The 21,915-nt window shown below is 36.3% G+C and overlaps 1 protein-coding gene across 4 annotated transcripts in view; it reads right to left on the bottom strand.

Annotated features, from left to right (window-relative positions):
- LOC113399529 (uncharacterized) overlaps nucleotides 1-21,915 on the bottom strand; it is a 136,742-nt gene that overhangs the window by 5,708 nt on the left and 109,119 nt on the right. For all 4 annotated transcript variants that reach the window (XM_064218921.1, XM_064218922.1, XM_064218923.1 and 1 more), the window contains 5 exons: nucleotides 11,270-11,380; nucleotides 9,439-9,562; nucleotides 8,500-8,598; nucleotides 7,644-7,955; nucleotides 7,173-7,402 (listed from right to left, as the gene is read on the bottom strand). In XM_064218921.1, coding sequence (XP_064074991.1) covers nucleotides 7,173-7,402; nucleotides 7,644-7,955; nucleotides 8,500-8,598; nucleotides 9,439-9,562; nucleotides 11,270-11,380 — 876 coding nt within the window. The remainder of the gene's footprint in view (nucleotides 1-7,172; nucleotides 7,403-7,643; nucleotides 7,956-8,499; nucleotides 8,599-9,438; nucleotides 9,563-11,269; nucleotides 11,381-21,915) is intronic.

Here is a 21,915-nt window from a genome sequence, read left to right as displayed (position 1 = left end):
GATATAAAATGGGAAAGAGCTATATATTTAATTATTTAACTTCTATCACGTATACGGTGGCAATCATAATCACCCATCATATAGAAGACTTTTTTGCTACAATAATTCCTCAATCTTGTCTTTGTTCAATACGTATTCACGTGTGTGCATATTAAATCCCATACGCCTTTAGTCACCCGTCATTCATCCCAATCTTTCAATTTTTTACAGACATCCATAAATATATTATCTAAACGCTGCTACAGCACCAGACCAGTGGGGCTAGTTGCTATGCTCTAACCGCTCTACCTCACAGGTAAACGACAAAGCGGCTCAATTATGACATTTTGATGTATATCTTTAGTAGTTTTTTATTTCTAAAAGATTATGTTATAAAAATTTGTTCAATATTGATTCTTATTGGATAAATGCCGGACCGTTGCGTAATTTACTCACCGCATATGCATTGACTTGTTAATATTTAAAGAATAGACATGGTCGGGTAGTTAATCTGTTTCGACGCAAAGCACCTATTTGCGTTTTCCTCTAGTTTTCTAGTTAGTTAGTCTAGGTTTGCCGCGTGTCTAGAGAGAGGATGGGGTCGCGATAATGATTCGACCCGACTGTAAAAGCCTACCTGGATACAGAAACTGATAAGTTTGATATCCCAATACGTAGGATATTCCTACAGCTCCTAATCAAATGTAGGAGGTCACGTGCACTTCTTTACATTTTTTCTTTACACGTGTGAGTCGAATGCATGTTTTATCGATTTAACTAAAATATCAAACAATTATTGTAATTTGTGTTTTTTTTTATATAGTTTCATTGTTTTGTATCCTTGACCATAAAGAACCAATTAATGTCTACAGCACCTAGTTATATAATGCTGATTTTAATTATCTATTTCTATTCATATCCAGGCTCTAGTCCCAAATCGTTTAAGAACTGAGTAATACTTGGTTTAATATTTTATTATAATTATAGAAATCATCATTCATAGACAAATCATTTTTTTCTTAGATGATTTATTAGAAAATTATCGAATGATGAAATATGTAATTGAATTGAAACAAATTAATAAAGAACCTTTTTATTTAATATGTGTAGTAAAAACTAATAAAATTAAGTGTACTTTGTTTTGTTATTAGTAAAAAATTGCCATTCTAGTTCTTATTTACTTATAATCTATTTTATGAATTACTCTTTAATTTATTTAATGTTTATGTAAACCTCGCCTTATTGCCTCCACTGGTGAAAGGGGGGCTGGTTCGTTTTTAGCCCAGAGGATCGGAATTGCGATTCAACGGGGAAATGCTGCTAGCATTCTTGCCACCATTCCACGCGGTCGAGTTTTATACAGTAACTATTTTTAATTCATATTTGTATATATTTATTTAAATTGTTATTTGATATTGAAATTAGCGAAAACAAACATCATATTATGTTTTAAGTCTGTCGTATGTAAAAATATTTAATTAATATTATAGGATTAAATTAAAATAAATGTTCAGTGCAATTTTTTTTCGGCAAATTTATTATATTCTCATATTTCCAAAATGTCATTTCAATTTTAACAAAGATTTGACTGACTATATATTACGATAATGTAGCCTTTTTTTATTTATGAATATACGTAAAACATACAGACAAATCAACTAAAATGTACTTTCATTACAACTTTTCTTACTACAGTTTGCATATGTCAGTTCAGAAGGTATTGTACATTAAAAAGGATTGTAGTTTAAAAAAAACTTTATTAAAAATCGATTGTTTCTGTGCGTTTAGTTGACACACACGTGATCATTCTTCAAGCAGACGCCACTCCAAAGAAGAAGCCACCGACGAATCCGACGGAAAAGCAGCTATTCTTCTTAACGAAATGTAGCAATTTGTCTATTAGATCTTGGCAGTTACCTATACCTTCACTAACTCTCTCCCAGTTAACATTTATGTATCCTATCTCTGTAGCAAAGTGAAGGAGTATAATCCCCCCTCCTAGACCAAATGCTGCTATTTTACCAACTTTCGCGACACCCACTCCAGCGATCCATCCACCAAAAGTCCCTAATAGCAATTCTTTATTATTATATTTCGATATTTTATCAATAGTTTCATCGTAGAATGTCTTGTCTTCCTTACATTTTATTTCATCCCCTTTAGAGATATTTCGTAAATCAATGTCTGGTATAGGTTTAGCCATTAATTAACATCTTAATATTCCCTTAAGTGAAAGTCTGCAGCGTTTTCTTTAAATTAAAATTCAATTTAATAAATATGAAAGATTTGACAGAATAACTTTTCAATTTCGTGTCAAACTTACTCACAGAATATAAACTTATTTGGTACAGAGCAAAAATAACCCGATTTACTGAAATACTACAAGTGAAGAATAAAATTAATGTAATTTAATTAAAATGAAATAATAACTTATTAATATAATTTAGTAACGGTCTGATGTTACGTTAAAACTGCTATGTAATTTTCCTCGTAGTCGGAAAATATATCTTGAAGTACATATCTGCCTCTCATGAGTAATAACACAATGACAGAGAACTCGAATATAAAAAATGCTTGATAATTTATTAATCGTAAGAGCGTTACGAGTATTTCATTTTTGTTGTGCAACACTACTCAAGATGAACCGACAGACATCAGGATTATATTAAGTAGTCTTATAAGTTGTCTTAAGTTGGCGATCAAGGTTTGTTGAACAAAGAAGAACAGTTAGAATTAGGAATAGTTGAAATTCCAATAACATGTATAAAAAAACGATCTCATCCGCCACCTTAGAACTAAATAATTTAATATTGAACTAAAGGTGACGCAGTACGAACAGATGAATTTTTAATCGACCAATGAATACCTAATAAAAAAGTTTAAATAAAAAAAAAGTCATAAAATTATAGTTTACGCTAACGAGTGTCAAATATTGTTCAATAAAAAAAGTATATATATATTTATAATTATTTTGTTATCTAAACAATTTTATATAAAAACTTTATTCGGATCGAATAAAAATATATATTAGCACTTGGTCTAGGTTTTCATAAATTATGAAACAATATATCTGTCATATGTAGAAATTACGGTGAAAATTAATTTTATTCAGAATTAATGTCGCCATCCTGCCAAGTGACATACAGGGTTATTGGTAATTCGACGTATTCCCGTTAGGAGGTAGTAGGGGTGACAATTTGCAATAATTTTAACCCCCATATGCATAATGCAAAAGTGAAACATTTTTGAGTTATCGCGTTTTTTAGATTTTTTCAAAATAAGTCTGAAATGCAACTACAAAAATTTATTTAAAAAAAAGTATTAATTAAATATTTTTTTTCTTCTGATTTATAAAAACGATTAAATACTGGATATTTTTCAATATTTAAACAATAATTATCGGTCCATATTTAAAAATGCGAGATGGAAAACGATATTATTTCAATATTTTTTTTATTTTTTTCACTCAAATATGCCTAAAATACAAAATAAATAATTATGAAACTTGTTCTGCAGAATATTTTAAAAACATAATCGTTTACTTAGCTTTCCGAAAATGTATAAAAACTTGGAATTTATTTCAAAGCAACCGAAATAAAATGATCAGAAAGGACGCTGGTGCAAATTCGTATTCGAACATGACCGAATTCGTACTAAAGGTCGCTCTTTAAAATTCTCACAAAATTGATTTAAAATAATATCCAATGTAAAAAAACTTACTTATTTACTTAACTTACTTACTTAATACAAATTTAAAATAAAATTTAGATACATAAATAGTTCAGTAGCTAAGTTACAATTAAGATATTTTGTAATTTAGCCTAGTTCTTGCTCGAAGGGACTTCCCCTATTGCGAACGCAAAGTCGCATTCTTTTTCTAAGTTGTGACTTAACTACCGAACTAGTCAAATTATTCCGCGTTGTATTTGAAGCGTTCATAATTCTTATTTTATTTCTTCTGCGGATGACACAGGCGAGACGTCATAAACTAGGGATTTCATGTGACCCCTATTACCACCTAACGGGAATACGTCGAATTACCAATAACCCTGTATATAGCCGCCTACAACGGATAAGTGATACCATGTATATTTCAAAAGGAATCCTAAATTCTAATGCAAATTAACTGTTGCACTAAATTTTATGACGTAGTTTAACAATAGGTATATTTTGCGTTGTTGTTTGTTTTCATACACAAATATACTTCTCTTAACTCTACGCTCTTAAGAAAAATGGGTTTATTACTTTTTAATATAAAATATAATAGTCCACACTTTATAGGGTTGCCAGACTGCATTATTTTATTCGGACCTACCTTGTACTACCTTGTACTACTCTTGTTGAAAAAATATGCAGAATTAAAAAATAAACCATGTGCTATGTCACATTTATATGACGTATTGAATGTATTCGAAGGAACGAATGTGTGAAAAATTATATAAAATTGAGATACTAAATAGTATTAAGTAATAACATATATTTCTTTGAATTTATTATTCGTAATATTTACATACAATTAAAGTAAGCTGCTGTAAATTTGCCAACAAAAAGAAACAACTTAGTATAATTATTAAACAACAAAATTGAAACCCGTGTCACAAGAAATATACTTTCCAAGAGGCCATCATTTATATTTGCTTTTATTTAAATATATCTTTAAGAATTACACTTATGATGTTTTAGCTTCGTTGATTTTTCATTGCATGTATGATATTTGTACTTGTAAATGAGTAAAAGTCCTTTTCAAATATTAGACATTGATTAGGTCAATGATTTCTTTTTTATTTAATGACATACAACACTTTTTGTATTATTAAATAATTTTTGAGACTACATCAGTCAGGGTTGTTTATATGACTTGAGTCATAATAAAACTATTAGGCACTTTATTGCAAAGCTGCATAATCGTCGAGATAAATACTGAGCAGCAGTCGGCCGCTAAGTACGCGTACACTAGTAAAGTAGCATGACGTTTGGCGAGTGTCACACACACCAAGATAAGTCGGCGCATTTGTTTCAGTACTTTTGTAGTGCGACGCTTTATCTAGATATATAAATCGAGATTGGTCCTTGTTCTCCAATTACCAAATATATAATAGACCCTCTAGTAGAAGTATTTAAGGTATATAGGTAGGTAGTATATATATCTAAAGCACTCTTTGGATCTTTGTAAATCTATGAAATATTAAGAACGTAACATTTTATTGCTATGACATACCTCAATATAATCTTTGATGTATGTATTTATTTATTTACTGCAAACTTTTTAAATTACACAGGCAGTCAGCAGGTTCGAATCCAGATTTAAGCTTAATGTAGGTCTCAGCTTGCTTAGTTTATGGTACCGAAATCGATTCGGTCGTGGTTTTATTGTTCTGAGCAAGGAGATGGCTTGCTGATAGTCCAAACATTTCTCTGAAACTGCACACATCACAAACGCCAACTACATGCGCTACCTTGAAGCGTGGGGGAGGGAGTGGTGGGGAGAGGAACAAAAAATAAAAACAACTACCGCCCCTGGCGCCAGGCGTTCCGCGTCGCGCCAGGAGGTCAGCATGCACAGCGTATTAATTTCACTGAATGTATTTTCAATAAAATTGTTATCTTTTTCACTTGTTAGGTATTGTCCATATCTAACTATAGTATGTACAGGGCGCGATGCAAGCGCCTAAATGCTCTGCGTCATTACAAATTAAACCGTGAAAAATATTTGAACACCTATTAAAAGCTAAAATTAATAATAACTATCTAAGTTACAACGTACAAAGAGGTTTTTTTTAATATTTTTTTTATAAAATTCGACATTTTAACGTTCGAAGTGGCAGTCACGGCCGCTCGGGTTGAATACTGCGAGGAATTTTTCAAGTCTTATCACAAAATGCAGTAGAGACGGCTCGCTCGGAGCTCGGATTCAAAGCCTACTTAATTAAAAAAAATCTTTCCCGAGCGACCGATGGTACAATGGGTATTCGTTCCCAAACGAAAATCCTCTTCAAAGTAAAACGTACTACACTACATTGTTTTAAAGACGGTTTTCGTTTGCGGATCGTTTCGGTCGCCCGCCGCGCGCCGCGAGGCGCTCGCGCGGCGTCCACACGGAGACAGTTTGCACTTTCACACAACGAAGACTTTCGTTCGAGATAAAATTGTTTAACTCATGTATATGGGGATCGGACACACCTGTGCCACCGAGCGAAACCGAATCACTTGCGATGTTGCGACCACACTTGTGCGGCCTCGCGAATTATACAAGACGGAGAGTTCGTTCGCTCGGTGCGCAGTCGTGTCCTATCCTCAACTCACGTAGGTGGGATCGACCGACATATTACAATAGATACTATAATTAAACACCGCACGCCTATGTACAGCTGCTCCCGGCAGATCGATGCATTCGATAATCGCCCTTATTTCTATTACATTGGTGCTCGATTTTATATTACACACTGTAGGAACTGTTTATCTATTGCACTCGATTGAATATCGCCGTCCCTGTCTGGTTCGCGGCGTCAGAAAAGAGACAGGAATGATTTTTTATTCCAAAACGAGATTTGGTGAGAATTATCAGCCGTAATACAATAGTTCGCTAGATATCGATAGATTTTAGGCCATTACGACTTACGGTAGTGAAGGTTTTGTAAAGAAGGATATAAGAATATTACAAAGAACATAACAAAAGGGTCCAACCGCTTAAAGTTTGCCGTTTAAATCACATTACTTTAATCCAGATTTGAGTTACAGTCGGCACACGTCACACCGACCGGCGGCCGGCCGCCGCAGTCCCCCGGTCGGACCGACCACAATGGATTAGAATAATGCTTCTACTTATAGTTAATAATTATTATCACATGTTAGCGAAGTAAAAAGACCGATCGAAACTACTCGAGGGGAAACACAGAGCGGGAAAACGTTCGGAGAGGTCGTCCGAGGAAACGAACGGATCACAAGAATGGGAAGGTAGAATATTACTCGACGAATTGGTCACTATTCATTATCATAGAGTACGCACTAAAACTTATTGACTAGTATCGGCCATCCGGGGACGTCGGGGACGCGGACAGGCTATCGAACGGCGAGGGCGGGCGGGCGCGCGGGCGCGGGGCGGCATCAGACGGGCGCGGGCTGCGGGGTGCGCGGCGCGGGCGGCGCGGGCGACGCGGGCGCGGCGGGCGGCGCGGCCGGCGCGGCGGGCTCACCGCGCTCGTCGTCCGCCTCGTCGTAGGCGTAGGGCCGGTAGGGCCGGTACAGCAGCGGCGGCAGCGCGCGCGGCACGGCGTAGGCCAGCGCGTGCGGCGCGTGCGGCGCGTGCGGCGCGTGCGGCGCGTGCGGCGCGTGCAGCGCGGCGGCGGCGAGCGCCTCCCGCGCGCGCGACTCCTTCTCGCGCGCCGCCCGCTCGCGCTGCTCTTTGTCGCGCTGCTCGCGCTCCCTGGAATTGCGACGGACCCGTTTAGCCGCGGATAATTGTTGCATTCTATGGCTGGGGATTACAGAGGGACTTGGATTATGCTGAGTACTTCGGGCGAGGGAAAATTCTTTGAACTGATTGGGATATCGTCTGTAGTGAATGCGTTAGGTGCATATATTTTTATGTGTTATTTTTTCATTTACATAGTGAGACGTTGCTGTCATAGACAACCACACGGAGCGTTACTCGTTCCATAGCTCACCTCTCCCTTTCTCTCTCTCGTTCCCGCTCTCTCTCCCTTTGCAACGCGATCTCCTTTTCCCTCTCTTCGTGTAGCGGCTGATGTGACCCGTGCGGCGCGTGCGGCCCGTGCGGCCCGTGCGGCGCGTGGGGGGCGTGGGGGGCGTGGGGGGCGTGCGGCGCGTGCGGAGCGTGCGGCGCGTGCGGCACCAGTGGTAACGGTGGAGCCAAGGGAGGGTAGAGCGCGTAAGGAGGCAACCAGCCCACCCCGACGCCCATGCCCACTCCACCGCGGAACACTCGCTCCAGATACATCTGCTCCTCCGCCGCTAACCTGTAATCGTCAAATGTGTCATGAGGTGATCCCATTGTTGTGATCCACATTATAAACTATAGACAAGCAAATTAATTCGAAACAATGCTACCAGTTAATATCTTGTGACGCAGTTACCAAACAGTAAAAGTCGTTTTCGCGATACACCGATATTTATCTTTGAAACTGAAACTAGCCTTTTAACACAAATTATATGTACGGCCGATACCGATAAGAGTCGAGATCAATAAACAACTTTAACCTTGAAGTTCGCCATCGGTGGTCGAGATCTACATAATACGCGGTGATCGTGAAAAATATGGCGTGTTGATAGTCGGTACTGTTTATGTCAAAACTTTGATGTAGTTGAGTGGAATACTGTTGTTTTATAAATAAAGATATATTAATCAAGTACTGTTTGTAGTGCATAACATAGCACAGCTATTAGCCAATCGCTTGCGATATGTCAATCTAAGTTTTATTTATCTGTAACCCTGATGCCATTGGAATATAGTACAGTTATACTTAAGGTGCCGTAAATAAATGAATTAGTAGTTGGTTTTACCTGTATTGCAGCGCGGCACTGGAGTAGAGCGAAGGGTGCGCATAGGGGGAGTACGCGGCGGGTTCCAACAGCGGGAACGACGCCGCGGGATGCGATAACCTGATAAGATAAATAAAATAAATAACGTCACCCCGTCCATTGGACACGAAGTTCACTCTGAGGGAATACCTAAATGTGCGAGAAATATTACATCGAACAAGTGTTTAAGTAAACATTGGTAGGTACATGCACACGGTGCCACGGGCTGTGAGCCTGACGCCGGCGCCGGAACAAAACAACCGACGGATTTTAATTGCTTTTTCGAAGCACGAGCCTCTAACTCCGGGTCACTACTGAAAATTTCTTTGCAGAAAATCGTCATAGCGTTTATTAGTGCGACTTTGGATAAGGGATAACCATACATTTTTAACGAGCTCACATTTTGTACTCGGTACGAGTGACATGTTATGTCATTTGTGCTTTATAAAAATATCACAAATGTTATCACAATTATGTACGTACTTTGTGCTTAAATGTCGCGATTCACTCAAACCAAAGTACGGTCTGTGTACGACCGCCTGCAATACAAAACGTCTGACCTGCAGTGGGCTCTAGTCAAGCCGTACCGAGCGGATTCACTAGTGCGAATCATTTCGACTTGATATGGATCGATTGATGTTTACGCCCCGATCGCTTCCTTAGGGTCGTAGCGCTGTAGGTTATAAATAAACTTCGCTTGCAAATAATTACCGATCTAAATTCAATTATAAGGAATCAGCGCTATTTTGTTTAAACTAAATATTTCCATGTCCATTACTATGCGACAGAAGAACAGACATCATACTAACGTGTCCTCTTAAGTTTTTTTTTATTATAATAAAACAAAAAATCAAATGTCAACAAAATGAATGAATATAACGTGGTATCTGTATATACGCGTTGCAGACGAAGTTCACTCACCGGTCATCAGGTCGGTAGGGTTGAAAGCCGCTGGCTGGTAGGTGATGGGGCGAAGCTCTCTTGGCCGGTGGGGGCGGAGGCTTATCCTTGCTGACGTCGCGTTCCGCGCTGGGGGCCGCCGCGCCTACACACTCGCGAGGTCAGCGGCGATGGGGGATTTGGATATTTCGTATTGAGACTCGATTCACTTTTATGTAACCAATCAGCGAACATTTACATTACGTCATAAGGTTCCCAAATTATACGAATAAGGGTGACCCGTCGATATCAGAACACAATGCGATGTTTTCTGATTACAACTCCTCAATACAAAATATCCAAACACACAGGACAATAACGACATGTAGGTATTATTATAACAAGCCTAAATCTAAACGTCAACACTTAACGAACGTTCCTGAAAGAGACGGTTAGTTCTTAAGCTAGTCGTATGCGTCTTACGTTACCGAAATATCAATACAATTCATATTTACGGCTAATATTTATACATACCAAAGAGTACTACTTAAATATACAGGGTCATTGGTAATTCGACGTATTTCCGTTAGGAGGTGATAGTCTCGTCTCGCATTTTTAAATTTGGACCGATAATTATTGTTTAAATATTGAAAAATATCCAGTGTTTAATCGTTTTTATAAATCAGAAGAAAAAAGTAGATTTTAATCGAAACTTTTTTTTAAATAAGTTTTTGAAGTTGCAATTTTGACTTATTTTGAAAAAATCTAAAAAACGTGATAACTCAAAAATGGTTCACTTTTGCATGCATGCATATGGGGGTTAAAATTATCGCAAATAGTCACCCCTATCACCTCCTAACGGGAATACGTCGAATTACCAATAACCCTGTATACATAAAATTGTAAATATATTGTTAGGTTAAAGCTAAAATTATTCTAAGCTGATGTAATTTATTTAAAACGTATTTTTGTTTCCGATATAGTTATTTAAACATTTCGCACCTGAATTGTTGAACTTATAAATGATTGAATCGTGGACATTACAACCCAACAAGTGTTCATTGTCGGCGATACACGTGTAAACTTCAGATATTGAAATAAAACATAAATTTATATGAAAATAGCGCTCGAGTAATGGATGTGGATACTGTGATGATGAATATCGAATCTTGATACTCCTTTGTAATACATAAAAAAAGAACTCATTCTCTATCTCTTCTTGTGATATCGTTCGACCTGACTCAACGCAGTCAACTTCCGAGTTTTGAAAAATGAAATTTGCAACATAGGTTTATTTTATAACGCAAGCATCCTTTGAGAAAATATTTCTAGAAATTTCAACCGGAAGGGACTACTTTTATGAATTCCACACATACAAAGTCGGGACGGGTATCTAGTAAAAGATAAATTAATTATTATTCTGTACCGGACAGAGGACCATTCAAATGTCTCAAGAAGCATTTTACAGAAGCTGATTGAGGTGTTTTTATTTTTTTTTTATTAAGTACTGCAACACAACAAATTGCATTGATTTAAATTCTGTAAGAACTATTTACTCTTATTCGTGAGATGTTCAAAACCGACTTAGATTGCCGATGTTTCACGTAACTTTCTAACATTTGCCAATCATGTTATTCCGGGAGCTTCAAGTTCTTTCGGAATAGCTCTCCAGATAGGATAGAGTATGTTATCTTGTTTTATCGGTAGGTATTATAGGACTCTATAACGTGTTATGTTCTGTGTAACGGTTGCCGATATGTTACGTTAAAATGTATGGTATTGTGTTTATCGTGGATTTCCAGCGGTATGCGTATTTTGATCGCATTACTCGAGCGCAAGGAATGGTGAGAGGGATCGTAAGCGTTTCACTCACCGTCCTTCTCGGGGCCCGCGTTCTTGGCCAGCGTGCGCAGAGCCGCCGCAAACGGGCCCCCCTTGTTCGGCGTCAACTCCGTCCGCTTGGCGATCTTGTTCGCACTTACGCCTGGAAAGAAGGAGATATTTCATATTTCTAAAATTTTTATTTATTATTATAACACATATATACTAAAGGTGACTCTTTTGTCAGCCAATAACTGGAATACTCCTAAATTTAAAGATATTTGAATTTAAAAGTTATGTCCCAATGTGGGCTTAGATCTTTTCATTTATACATGTAGTTTATTTATAACAATAAATACGTGGAACAGAGCGACTCCTGAACGTCTTGTTCTGAATGATCTACATTCCGAATCGATGGTATTAATTAACCTCGTAACTTGACGATTCAAATGTGTCTATAAGAGCCCATTTGAATGAAGAATATTATGATATTGATTTTATTATCAAGTTTATGTAATTTATAAAGAATCGATACAAAGGATCCAGTTCATTGTCGATCGGATTCTTTGGAGAGGATTTGTGAATTTTAAATACATCTTCGCTTCCGCTGTACGTATAACACTTATAAATAATAGTTGTACATAGTTCATCACTATGTACTGTATCGTAGTATTTCATTATAACCACACAACCTATAAAACTCAAACGAGGCTACCTCGAACTATGTGATCACATATATGTTTCATAAACTAAAACTGATTAAAGCAGTCCCTACACACACCACTGAACCAAATTGATCCAACAATACGCGTAAATGACGTGCACTTTCGACCCCCAGCTCCGCACCCCACCCGGCCGTGTTCAGTTTGTTAAATATTAAAAAACGCATCCGTCCATGACGACGCCTGCCGCTGACAGTTCGTGGTTTAGGGAGGAATCACATCAGTGCCACGATAATATCTATATTTATTAGTTTACTTTAAATCAATATATAAATTATTTCTATATGCATAATTTCGTATGTATGTGTTTTGTGTATATTATGCGGAAGTGCTACAATTTTTTTTATAACATAGGTAGTTGGTCCGGTCATTGGGTCGCCTGATGGAAAGTGGTATATGTTATTCTCCAGTCAACAGAAACAATTTTATTACTTTGTTTATTCTGGGAATTAGTAAAAATGTGCTAAGTCGATCAGTATGATCATACCTCATTGCCGAACTCTGAAACTTTTGGAACTCGAACTAACATACGAGACGCCATTGCAATAATACTGAGCATAAGAAATTCCAATCATCATGAACTTAGCTTATTTTTAATGAAAGATTTGCATTCTAAGTTCAAATTTTAGAAAAAACCTCTATAAAAACATCCATAATTAAGGATGATTGTTTTATAAAAAAAACAGTAATTATGAATTGGCGTTTGTTCTCTTTCGTTATACTGCATCGTCATCGGGAATAATATCATAAAGCCGAAAAGCAGTAAGTTCCCAAACACGCCAGACTTTTTTCAATGAAAACTTAAATATTGCACTTATCTGTTAAATAAGTTTTAAGTCCTTTTAAAACTTGGAGAAAGTTGCATTAGGAAGTTCCTTAAGTAAACTCACAGATAGCGGAATGTAAAGACACAATTTAATTTAAATATATTTGCTGTTTTAAAATAAATTTACTTAAGGCTAAACGTTTAAAACCAGATATACGATTCACGAAACTAAAAACTAAAAAAAACCCCTTGAAATAAATGATTCCAAACATTTGAATTTGGATTTTTTTTTAATTCAAATAAACTTTTATTTTATTTATTTACTAACTCATTTCGTATACGTTCAAAACCTCATACTCGTGAAATGTTAAAAACCGTCTTACTGCGATACGCTATTCTGATGCGCGTGTCAGATTAAGTAAGAAATAGACAATTACAAACAAGGCTTACACTATGTATTGTATGTTTTAATCAATTCTGTTATAATAATAATTTAATTTAAGTTATTTTTGAATTGTGTTGATAACATTGATATTAAATAAGAGGGTACTTTGACTTTTCTGTTCAATATTGTGAGTCACGTGATTTGTAGTGAGGCTTATATAAGTTATGGAAGCTCGGTACAGAACACTTGACTTTTACTTTTCACTTTGATCCTGGACCAGCAAGCTGCTGCTAACATTTAAGGTACGATATAATTTTGTGATATAGTATAATTGTTATTGCTTGTTATATTATTGATGAATATATGAATTGTGTTTTTGCAATTATCAATATACAAAGTTAGTATTATATATACAAAGTTAGTATAATTGTATTTAACTAATATGACTGTATATTTGGATATTGAAAAAGAGTAACTACTGAGTTTCTTGCCGGTTCTTCTCGGTAGAATCTACATTCCGAACCCGTGGTAGCTTTACTTTAAATAGTTTGTTAAATGACGATTCAAAAGTGCTTGTAAAAGCCTACTTGAATAAAGTATATTTTGGTTTTGGTAAGGTAATTTTATTAGGTTTTATTGTAATTATTAATTGATACAATATTACGATTACTACAGATATTATAATGGCTAAATAAATATTTGTGTTTCATATATAATTTTTTATTGTCATATAACCTTGAAATATAATAAAATAATAAAGAAATAGAAATTATTCTTAAAATATCCCGACATAATGTATTAAGTGTCTTTATAAAAAATCTAACGCGAGTATTCTTTAAATGTTGTAATTATTATGAGCAATAAAATATGCGACATACACTGACATTTCACGATCGTGCCCTGCGGTGAGTACCGAGTTCGTTCTTGGTCTTAATTAACTTATCTTTGAGACGGTGTGTTTTGAACGGGTTGTAAGTTTTGGGATAGTTGTCAACAATTTAATGGGATTGCGATATCTTACTCAAGCACTACTAACCAGAATTCTACCGCCAAACAGCTGTACTTAATATTGTTGTGTTCCGGTTTGAAGGGTGATTGAACCAGCAACTACAGGCACAAGGGACATAAGATCTCAGTTTTCAAGGTTAGTGGCCCATTGGTGATGTAAGGAATGGTTAATATTTCAACAGCGCCAATATAAGCCCATAGATGGACCACTGACTACGTGGCCCACTTGAACGTGCGCCTACCGATATCATAAAAAAAACTACCAAGTCATCCTCATATATTTACAATGATATATATCATATTTCCTTTATGTATAAAAACCGTTTAAATCTTAGGTATCGTCGATGTACCGTGTCCGTAAAATTGTAGACTGAAAAGCATAGCGCATAAAATAATAAAAAAATATCCAACAGTCTAAGGGCCCCTCGCTGACAACGAACCGACAAATTGTTTCCGCTCGAAATGCTTTTAGGGCGTTATTCGATCACGGCAGAGAATAGAATTACCGGCACTCGAATATATATTTAATAAAACTTAAATACGTAACGACTTAAAGATAATATTCATTTTGATTAGATACACGCGACGTCATAAAAATAACAATTTAAGGAGACTTTTTGAAAGCTCTTACGAATCGTCAAGTTACATTAATAAATATAATGTAAAGCTAACACCGCAGTCTTTAACTTTAAAGCCATTACGATTCCAAAGCACCTATAATGGGTTGACAAAGCCCCTCCCTGATTCTACCGGTCATTTACAATCTAGGAGCTTTTTACAAGATACTCCACAGTTATTAAATGTGTATTGTCAAACTAATATTAGTTTTCCCAGTTTCTGTATCACCAATCGCTTTGTACAACGTAAATCAATTGCGAAGACGAAATAAATAAATTTCCATCATCTTCAATCGCGACATTTATTCGTAGAAACATCGCATGGCATTTAACTCAAAGTGTGGACAATAGGGCCGGGAGCAAGGGTCGGCTCGTGGTCAATTTCCCAATTGACCCCTTTCATTAACTGGTCCACGCTCATTCGTTCGCTCGCGTCATCATCCTCCTTAACATTTACGATACTTTATTATACAGTAACACTGGTTTATATCATACACCCGCGGCTTTGCCTGCGTGGATGTTTGTAATGACAAACAGTTATCGTTGCGGTTTAATTAGATCGACATTATAATATTAATCAATTCCTCCCCCAAGTGATTGTAGGGTTACAGTAAGCCGTTTAATACCTTATAAATTATTTCATATCATACAGTAAGTCAAGAGCTGATTTTGATCTCCCTCAAAATAGTCGTTCACAATTTTATCACAAGCTTTAGAAATGCAAAATGTTATTTTTATTTAAGAAAATCATACAACAATAACACATTAATTACTTTACATAGAAGACGGAACGAAGTGACGAGTGACTATTCAACGTACGGAACCCTAACTTATCGGAGAGGTCAACGACGCTTAACCCGTCAATTGACTCCGTGTATTAAACTGACCCGCGCTATTGCATTGAGTTCTTCCTCTCACGACCCATTAGTCATTGTATTTAACGACATACAAAAGTAGAATCAACATCACAGATACATAATATAGCTAAATATATATATAAACGTTTGCAATCTTATAAACGGGATTCGAACCCCGAGGACTCAGTTACTGCGACTACAGTTGCCAACCACTATCTGTCCACTGATAACGAGATAGGGTGTCCATGTGTCTAGTGGTCTATTCAGTGTTAGGTTTGACACAGGTGCTATAACCAGTGCTATAAACCATGCCTCAGATCGAGTATGTTGCTTGTATCTTGGCTCTATGGAGTCCGTTATCTATACACATGTACAATAAAAATGGAGTGTCTGTTTGTGTAATATTTAAATAATCGCTTTTTACTAAACGTATAATATTTTTCAATTTTAGTGTCTGTCTGTTGTTCCAGCTAATCTTCCCTGGTAGATGCTGTAATAGGAGTAACTTAGGCTACAACAATAACTTTTTGTTAAATTCAAACGCGCACGAAGTCAGTGCCAACACAGCTAGTACCAACTAAGGCTACATTTTAAGGTTTACACGATCGGTTTTACTATTTACTGTCAGTCTATTAGCTAGTTGGAATTTCCGATTATTTCAGTAATATTACGTGAAGTAATTCTTAGTAGCAACCTGGAGTTAGGAAGTTAACAGATAACCATGTATCGGACAAGGAATATTAAGGAAAATATCAATGAAAAATGAAAAAAAAAATAACTTTTTAATCGCATCAGATTGCCGTCCCACCGGACTAAGAGAGCGCACTTACGTTTGCACATACTTTTGTGCACTACAATATATCCTGCGCAGATAAGTCACGTGTCTAAACCAACTCCGACTCTGGACGGGTTAAATTCACACAAAATTACCCCTTTTCGAACTCTTCAAATTACATATAACTTTCAAAAATCATATCTATACATTTCCTTTCTATATTTTGGATACCAATATTATAAAATAAATCTATGTTCCCAATTTCAACTTTTAAGAATTTCAGTAGTTTTGGCTATGTTTTAAAAGTCAGTGAGGAATCTGATTGGATCAAACTACGCCAAGTCAGTCATTCAGCCGAATAACATTTGGACATGAATAAAGCCATTGTTAAAATAATCCTTTCGATTTAATTTCATACAACCCAATTGAAACCCAAATAATGCCGAATTACATCTTGTTAAAGCACTTCTGGTGGTGGTAATGGTGTACTTACTTCCCAATTCATTAGACGTCTTTTGCCATGACTGTGTCCAATCAGATTGACCCACGTAATAATTATATACACTGGAAAATACTACGTTTCGATGGCGGGAGGAGTAGAGATAAACGAATCATAGATTTACAAATCTCATTCGATTTGCTTATACTACTATAGTGTGCACAATAAACATACAATTTTATTTCAGTTAATAATTTATATACTCTTTCCGATAATGACTTCGCTGTCATTCAAGATTCATTATTTCAGGAACGCGAAAACTATAGATTTCAAGGTCAACGACGTTTATTTACTTCTCCTGCACTTTGAATGGATTTCTAGCCTGTTATAAATCAGAAGCGAAAAGTTGAACACATAAATTTAATATGCGTTCCACTTACGTACCAGTATGAATCTTATTTATATTACAATACAGATTATTTCAAAAAGAAAATCACCCAATCGGGGGCGTGTTATTGGAGCTGTCTTCGAGTTATTTATAAACTCTATTATCCTTATATCTTCGTCGGGGAAGCCGCGATTTGGTTTCCTAGTATTATATAAATGCGAAAGTATGTTTATTTGGTTTCTCCTTTCGATCGATTTTTTTGTCATAGTGTACGAGCTGAAGGGACGTAAAGTAGACATTTCGTCTATACTAATATTATAAACGCCAAAGTAATTCTATCTGTTGCCTTTTCAGGACCAAACCATTGAACCGAAATTAGTGAAATTTCGGTATGAAGTAAGCTTGAACTCCAAGCAAGAGCATAGAGACATAAAATACTTTATAAGCCTAACCTAACTATGTTACCTAATAAATAAGACGATGGGAATGAGATTGAGTTCAAATTAGGTAAGATATTACGTATATAGGATACGTTGTTTCTCTTGTGCGTGCATGCCTGTATATTCACGCGTGAACGAACCTTTAGGTATGTTTATTCATCATTAAGTTGTTTTTATTATTTTTCTCTTAACGGTGTTAGACATGTTACTGTACCCTAGTCTCATTGATTTCTCTGTTTTTATTTTTATATGTCATACGTAGGTATGCAGATTGGCTAATAGACTACCTAATCATAAGCAGTCATAAATGCTCATATATATTTTTACTGTAAGAAATATCAATGCACCATTAACCTTCGGAGCTAAGATGTCCCTTGTACCTTCAGTTACATTGACTCACTCGAACCGTAAAATAACAATACTAAGTATGGCTGTTTCGCAGTGGAATATCTGATGAGTGGGTACTCAGGTAGACTCGCATAAAACCCTACCACCAAAAAAAGTTATATAAACGCGATTATTTTAGTCATGTCGTGATCATAATATTTACGTTTTGTTGTTTTGAGATAAAACTTCCAACGATATCTTTATATTTACACCAGACCTTGTCGCCAGTTGCTTAATCTTTCAGAAGAAACCCAACAGTTCTTACCTGTAACAAAAAAATATATTTATTAAAAAACTATTCACACCTATCATAAGTTTAAAAATGATAACACGTTTATTTCTATACTAATATTGAAGTTTTCGTTTGTTGTCTGTTTGAATGTTCCGATCCTAGGATCTACTAGAGTTGACACATTTTCTATTACTACTCTACTCTTAAAAACTCAGTTTCTAACGATGATCTCCTTCACTACCGAGCACGAGACGAATTCTAAACACAAATTAAGTAGCTCTTTGCTTGTGCGCATTTAGATCCACGACATTATTTCAATTCAAATTGATATGACAATCTTAATTAGCTCATCCGACTTTACAAACTGAACGGTTACATTTATGATACTATTTGTGTCCGTTGATGGATCTGTGTTATTTGATCTTTGACAAGGGTTCAGCAAATTGGATATTGACGGGAGACGACGATTGTGACGGCGGAATGCACCCCCGTATAGCCTGACGGAACAATTTGTTCGACAACCTCGTATAAACAAACGAACCATACGATGTCATGGGAATTAGACATAAATAAATGTACAGTTCGTACATCATACTAGTGATTATGTAATTGCTATATTCTGGGATTGTGCGATATGAATGGTATCTATTATTTATATATCTTATAGGTTATTTATTAATGCTATGAAATATTATTAGTAATGTTTTGGATATTTGCAAAATCTATGCTAATATTACAAACAAAAACATCTTAGCATTTATGTATCAAAAGTTTTATAAGTACTGCTATTGAAAAACAATAACTTATTCGCTAAAAATGTATTCGCTAAGGATACTCTGCAATTTATTCGTTTAACATTTTTCCTGAGCTTAGATATAAATAAAACTCTAAAGGAAATTTCTCAAAGGAGCGCCAGATTTGAAAATATCTCATATTCATATTATTTTGACATTCATTACCTCTGTACTTCATCAAATTACAGCAAGTACTTGGTGAATTAGGCACCCGTATATTTTTCCTTATCAGAATAATTCTACAAGCTCAACATTTGTAATGTTTTTATCTTCATGGCACAATAAATACTTATTACGTTTATCAAACTCGATTCTGAATATGGCTATTTCTAAGTGGAGACGTTAACAAGTCTCTTTATATAGTCATAATAATCACTTCCATGCCGCAACCCTTTGGAGAGGGTTGTCAACGAAGCGGCGAGCGGTAATTAATTCAGTCTCGAGCGCTAATTCGAGAGATGTCACCCTCCACCTCCCTGCGACGACGACGACTTAGACCAGACAATTTAAACGGATATGCCGAATTAGAAACTTGTGAATAATTCTCGGGTGAGAGGTTGCGGTCGAGGGAATATCACCTAGAGCTAAGGAGGGCTTTCGTCGGGAGCATTCGTGTGTAATATAACGAGTAGGAATTCGATTGTAACCGTGCACTGTTCAGATGCCGCGGGCCACCGTGCGGACAGTGTTCGTGGTGATGTTTGCATCAATGTAATGTATTGCGAATTACTATGGGTGTGTTCCTTTAAAGTATTTCTATGAACACGTTTTTTGATAATTACTAACCTGATGTCTTTCTACCGATTTCGGACATAGCGGTCATTCTAAAGGAAGTCTATTCAACTGTGCAAGACATATTAGTGCACAATTATGTGCGCAAACGCAAGGATAAGAATATTAATACGAACAGTTTTCTATAAGACTTTATTCACAGAGCGGTCTGTATTACAGTTTATTTTTAAAGGAGGTGCATGTCATTAAAGAAGTGATTTAAAAAATATACATTATCCAGAAAACACGATCCGTTAAAAACGGCGTGAAACTGTGCACACGACCTAAAGCAGCGACGGATCCGCTGAAAGTACGGACCTTCTGTGTGAACTTGCGCTTAGTCTGTTCCAGATTAAGGTCAAAGAAACGATTCATCCCGCAACGTCTTTTATAATAAGTATGCGTAATCACATGCACTTGAAGCGAAGCGGTTTTAGACGTTAAAGGTCGAAATATATCGTCGAGAACATTCGATCATACCGATTGAATGTAAAGTGTCTGTGTGAATAGAGTTCCGCTTTAGTGATTAGTAGGATAAGACTCGGTGCTGGGGTCCCACTCACTGATATTTAATGACCATATATATAAATGAATTATAATATTTCGTGTCCAGATGGAGCTGTTGCTAAAAAAGTGCACCATGTATCAACGAGCTTTCATGTTTAATTCACCTTTATAATTCATCTCATATTCAGTATTGGTAGTGAAGGAAAATATCACGTGAAAGCCTATATGAGTGGAATGAAAATCTGCTTATTACCCTCCAAGAAGTCTCGGGTGCCACTGGTCTATGGTCTATAGTCTCAACCAGCAACCACAACATGAACTATAATTACAAACTAAACACGTGTCAACTAAGAAGAGCCTAGAGATTTCAGCGCGCGATCAGCGGCTACAATATACGTTGCATACTTCATATTATAAGTTGCTAAAGTAATAGTCTCCCACAGCTGGGCTAAAGCCTCATCTTCTTTTGAGATTTGGTAAAGTTAACTCCACCACGCTGCACCAATGCAGGTTGCAGGACACACATGGCAGATTCTTATCCACTCAATGAAGGCTAAACCGCCGAACACGAGATTAATTATAATCACAAATCAAGCACATGAAAATTTAGTGGTCCTGGTTTTGAGCTCGGAATCATCGGTTAAGATCCAAGTCTTCAAACCACAGCGCCATCTCGTGTTAATATTATTAGTAGTTACGTAATTGTATTTATAACCGTGCGCCCATTGAAGCGTGTTCTATTTCGTTAATATATTTGATGCTGTTTTAACGAGTATCAGGGGCCATAATGTTTTTACAGCGCGGTAATTACGTTTGCTTTATGTGGAATCACTCGCATGTGGCTTCAGTCCTATAAGCGTCACTGACTCGCGCTATTCGTGTTTTTGATTTAGGATTATGTATCTTTTGTATGATTACATTTTTTCGATTTAAAAAACAATATATTTCTTATATATAAAAAGAAAAAATAGCAGTAGTACTATAGGACAGCACTGTAGCACTGTAGCAGCGTAGCAGATCTATCATTTGGGTGTAGACCCAGAATCGTGTGGTTAAAATCTGGCCCACAGAAATATTAAGTTTTCGAAATACGTTCGGGAAGACATTATTTATAACACAAAATCCAAATTAATGTCTGATTAATAGTAATATTTTGTGGTTATATTTTCTAATCTAACTCTTTGTTTAAAGAGTATCTCCTACTGGGGTAACGAAGCCACCAATTATTCCGCCAATGTTTTAATAAATATAATACCTTCCCCATATTCACATGATTGCAGTTAAACCAAATCGACGAATAATAAATCGTAACATTAGTCTTATTACAACGAACAAACAGACTCCGACACGGCACGTGTCAGTCTGCGTTGCCGACAAAAACAATTGTAAACAACTCCTGCGACTAAATATAGTTGTACTTTTGGAGACATTTGGAAGGTAGTAATCGTCAATCAGAGCGGCTCAGAGGGAATAAAACTAAGCTAACTTCATACAGAAATACTAAAAAAAGCGATAACGACTTGACATTACTTTTAATAGACAAGAACTTATTCACTTTGATTTTTATTTTAATGAGGCAACAAATTTAAGTTGATCCCCGCATAGTTCAA

The sequence above is a fragment of the Vanessa tameamea genome, chromosome 25, assembly GCF_037043105.1.
Source record: "Vanessa tameamea isolate UH-Manoa-2023 chromosome 25, ilVanTame1 primary haplotype, whole genome shotgun sequence".
In the NCBI taxonomy this organism is placed as follows: Eukaryota; Metazoa; Arthropoda; class Insecta; order Lepidoptera; family Nymphalidae; genus Vanessa; species Vanessa tameamea.
This window is presented reverse-complemented; position numbering and strand designations above follow the sequence as displayed.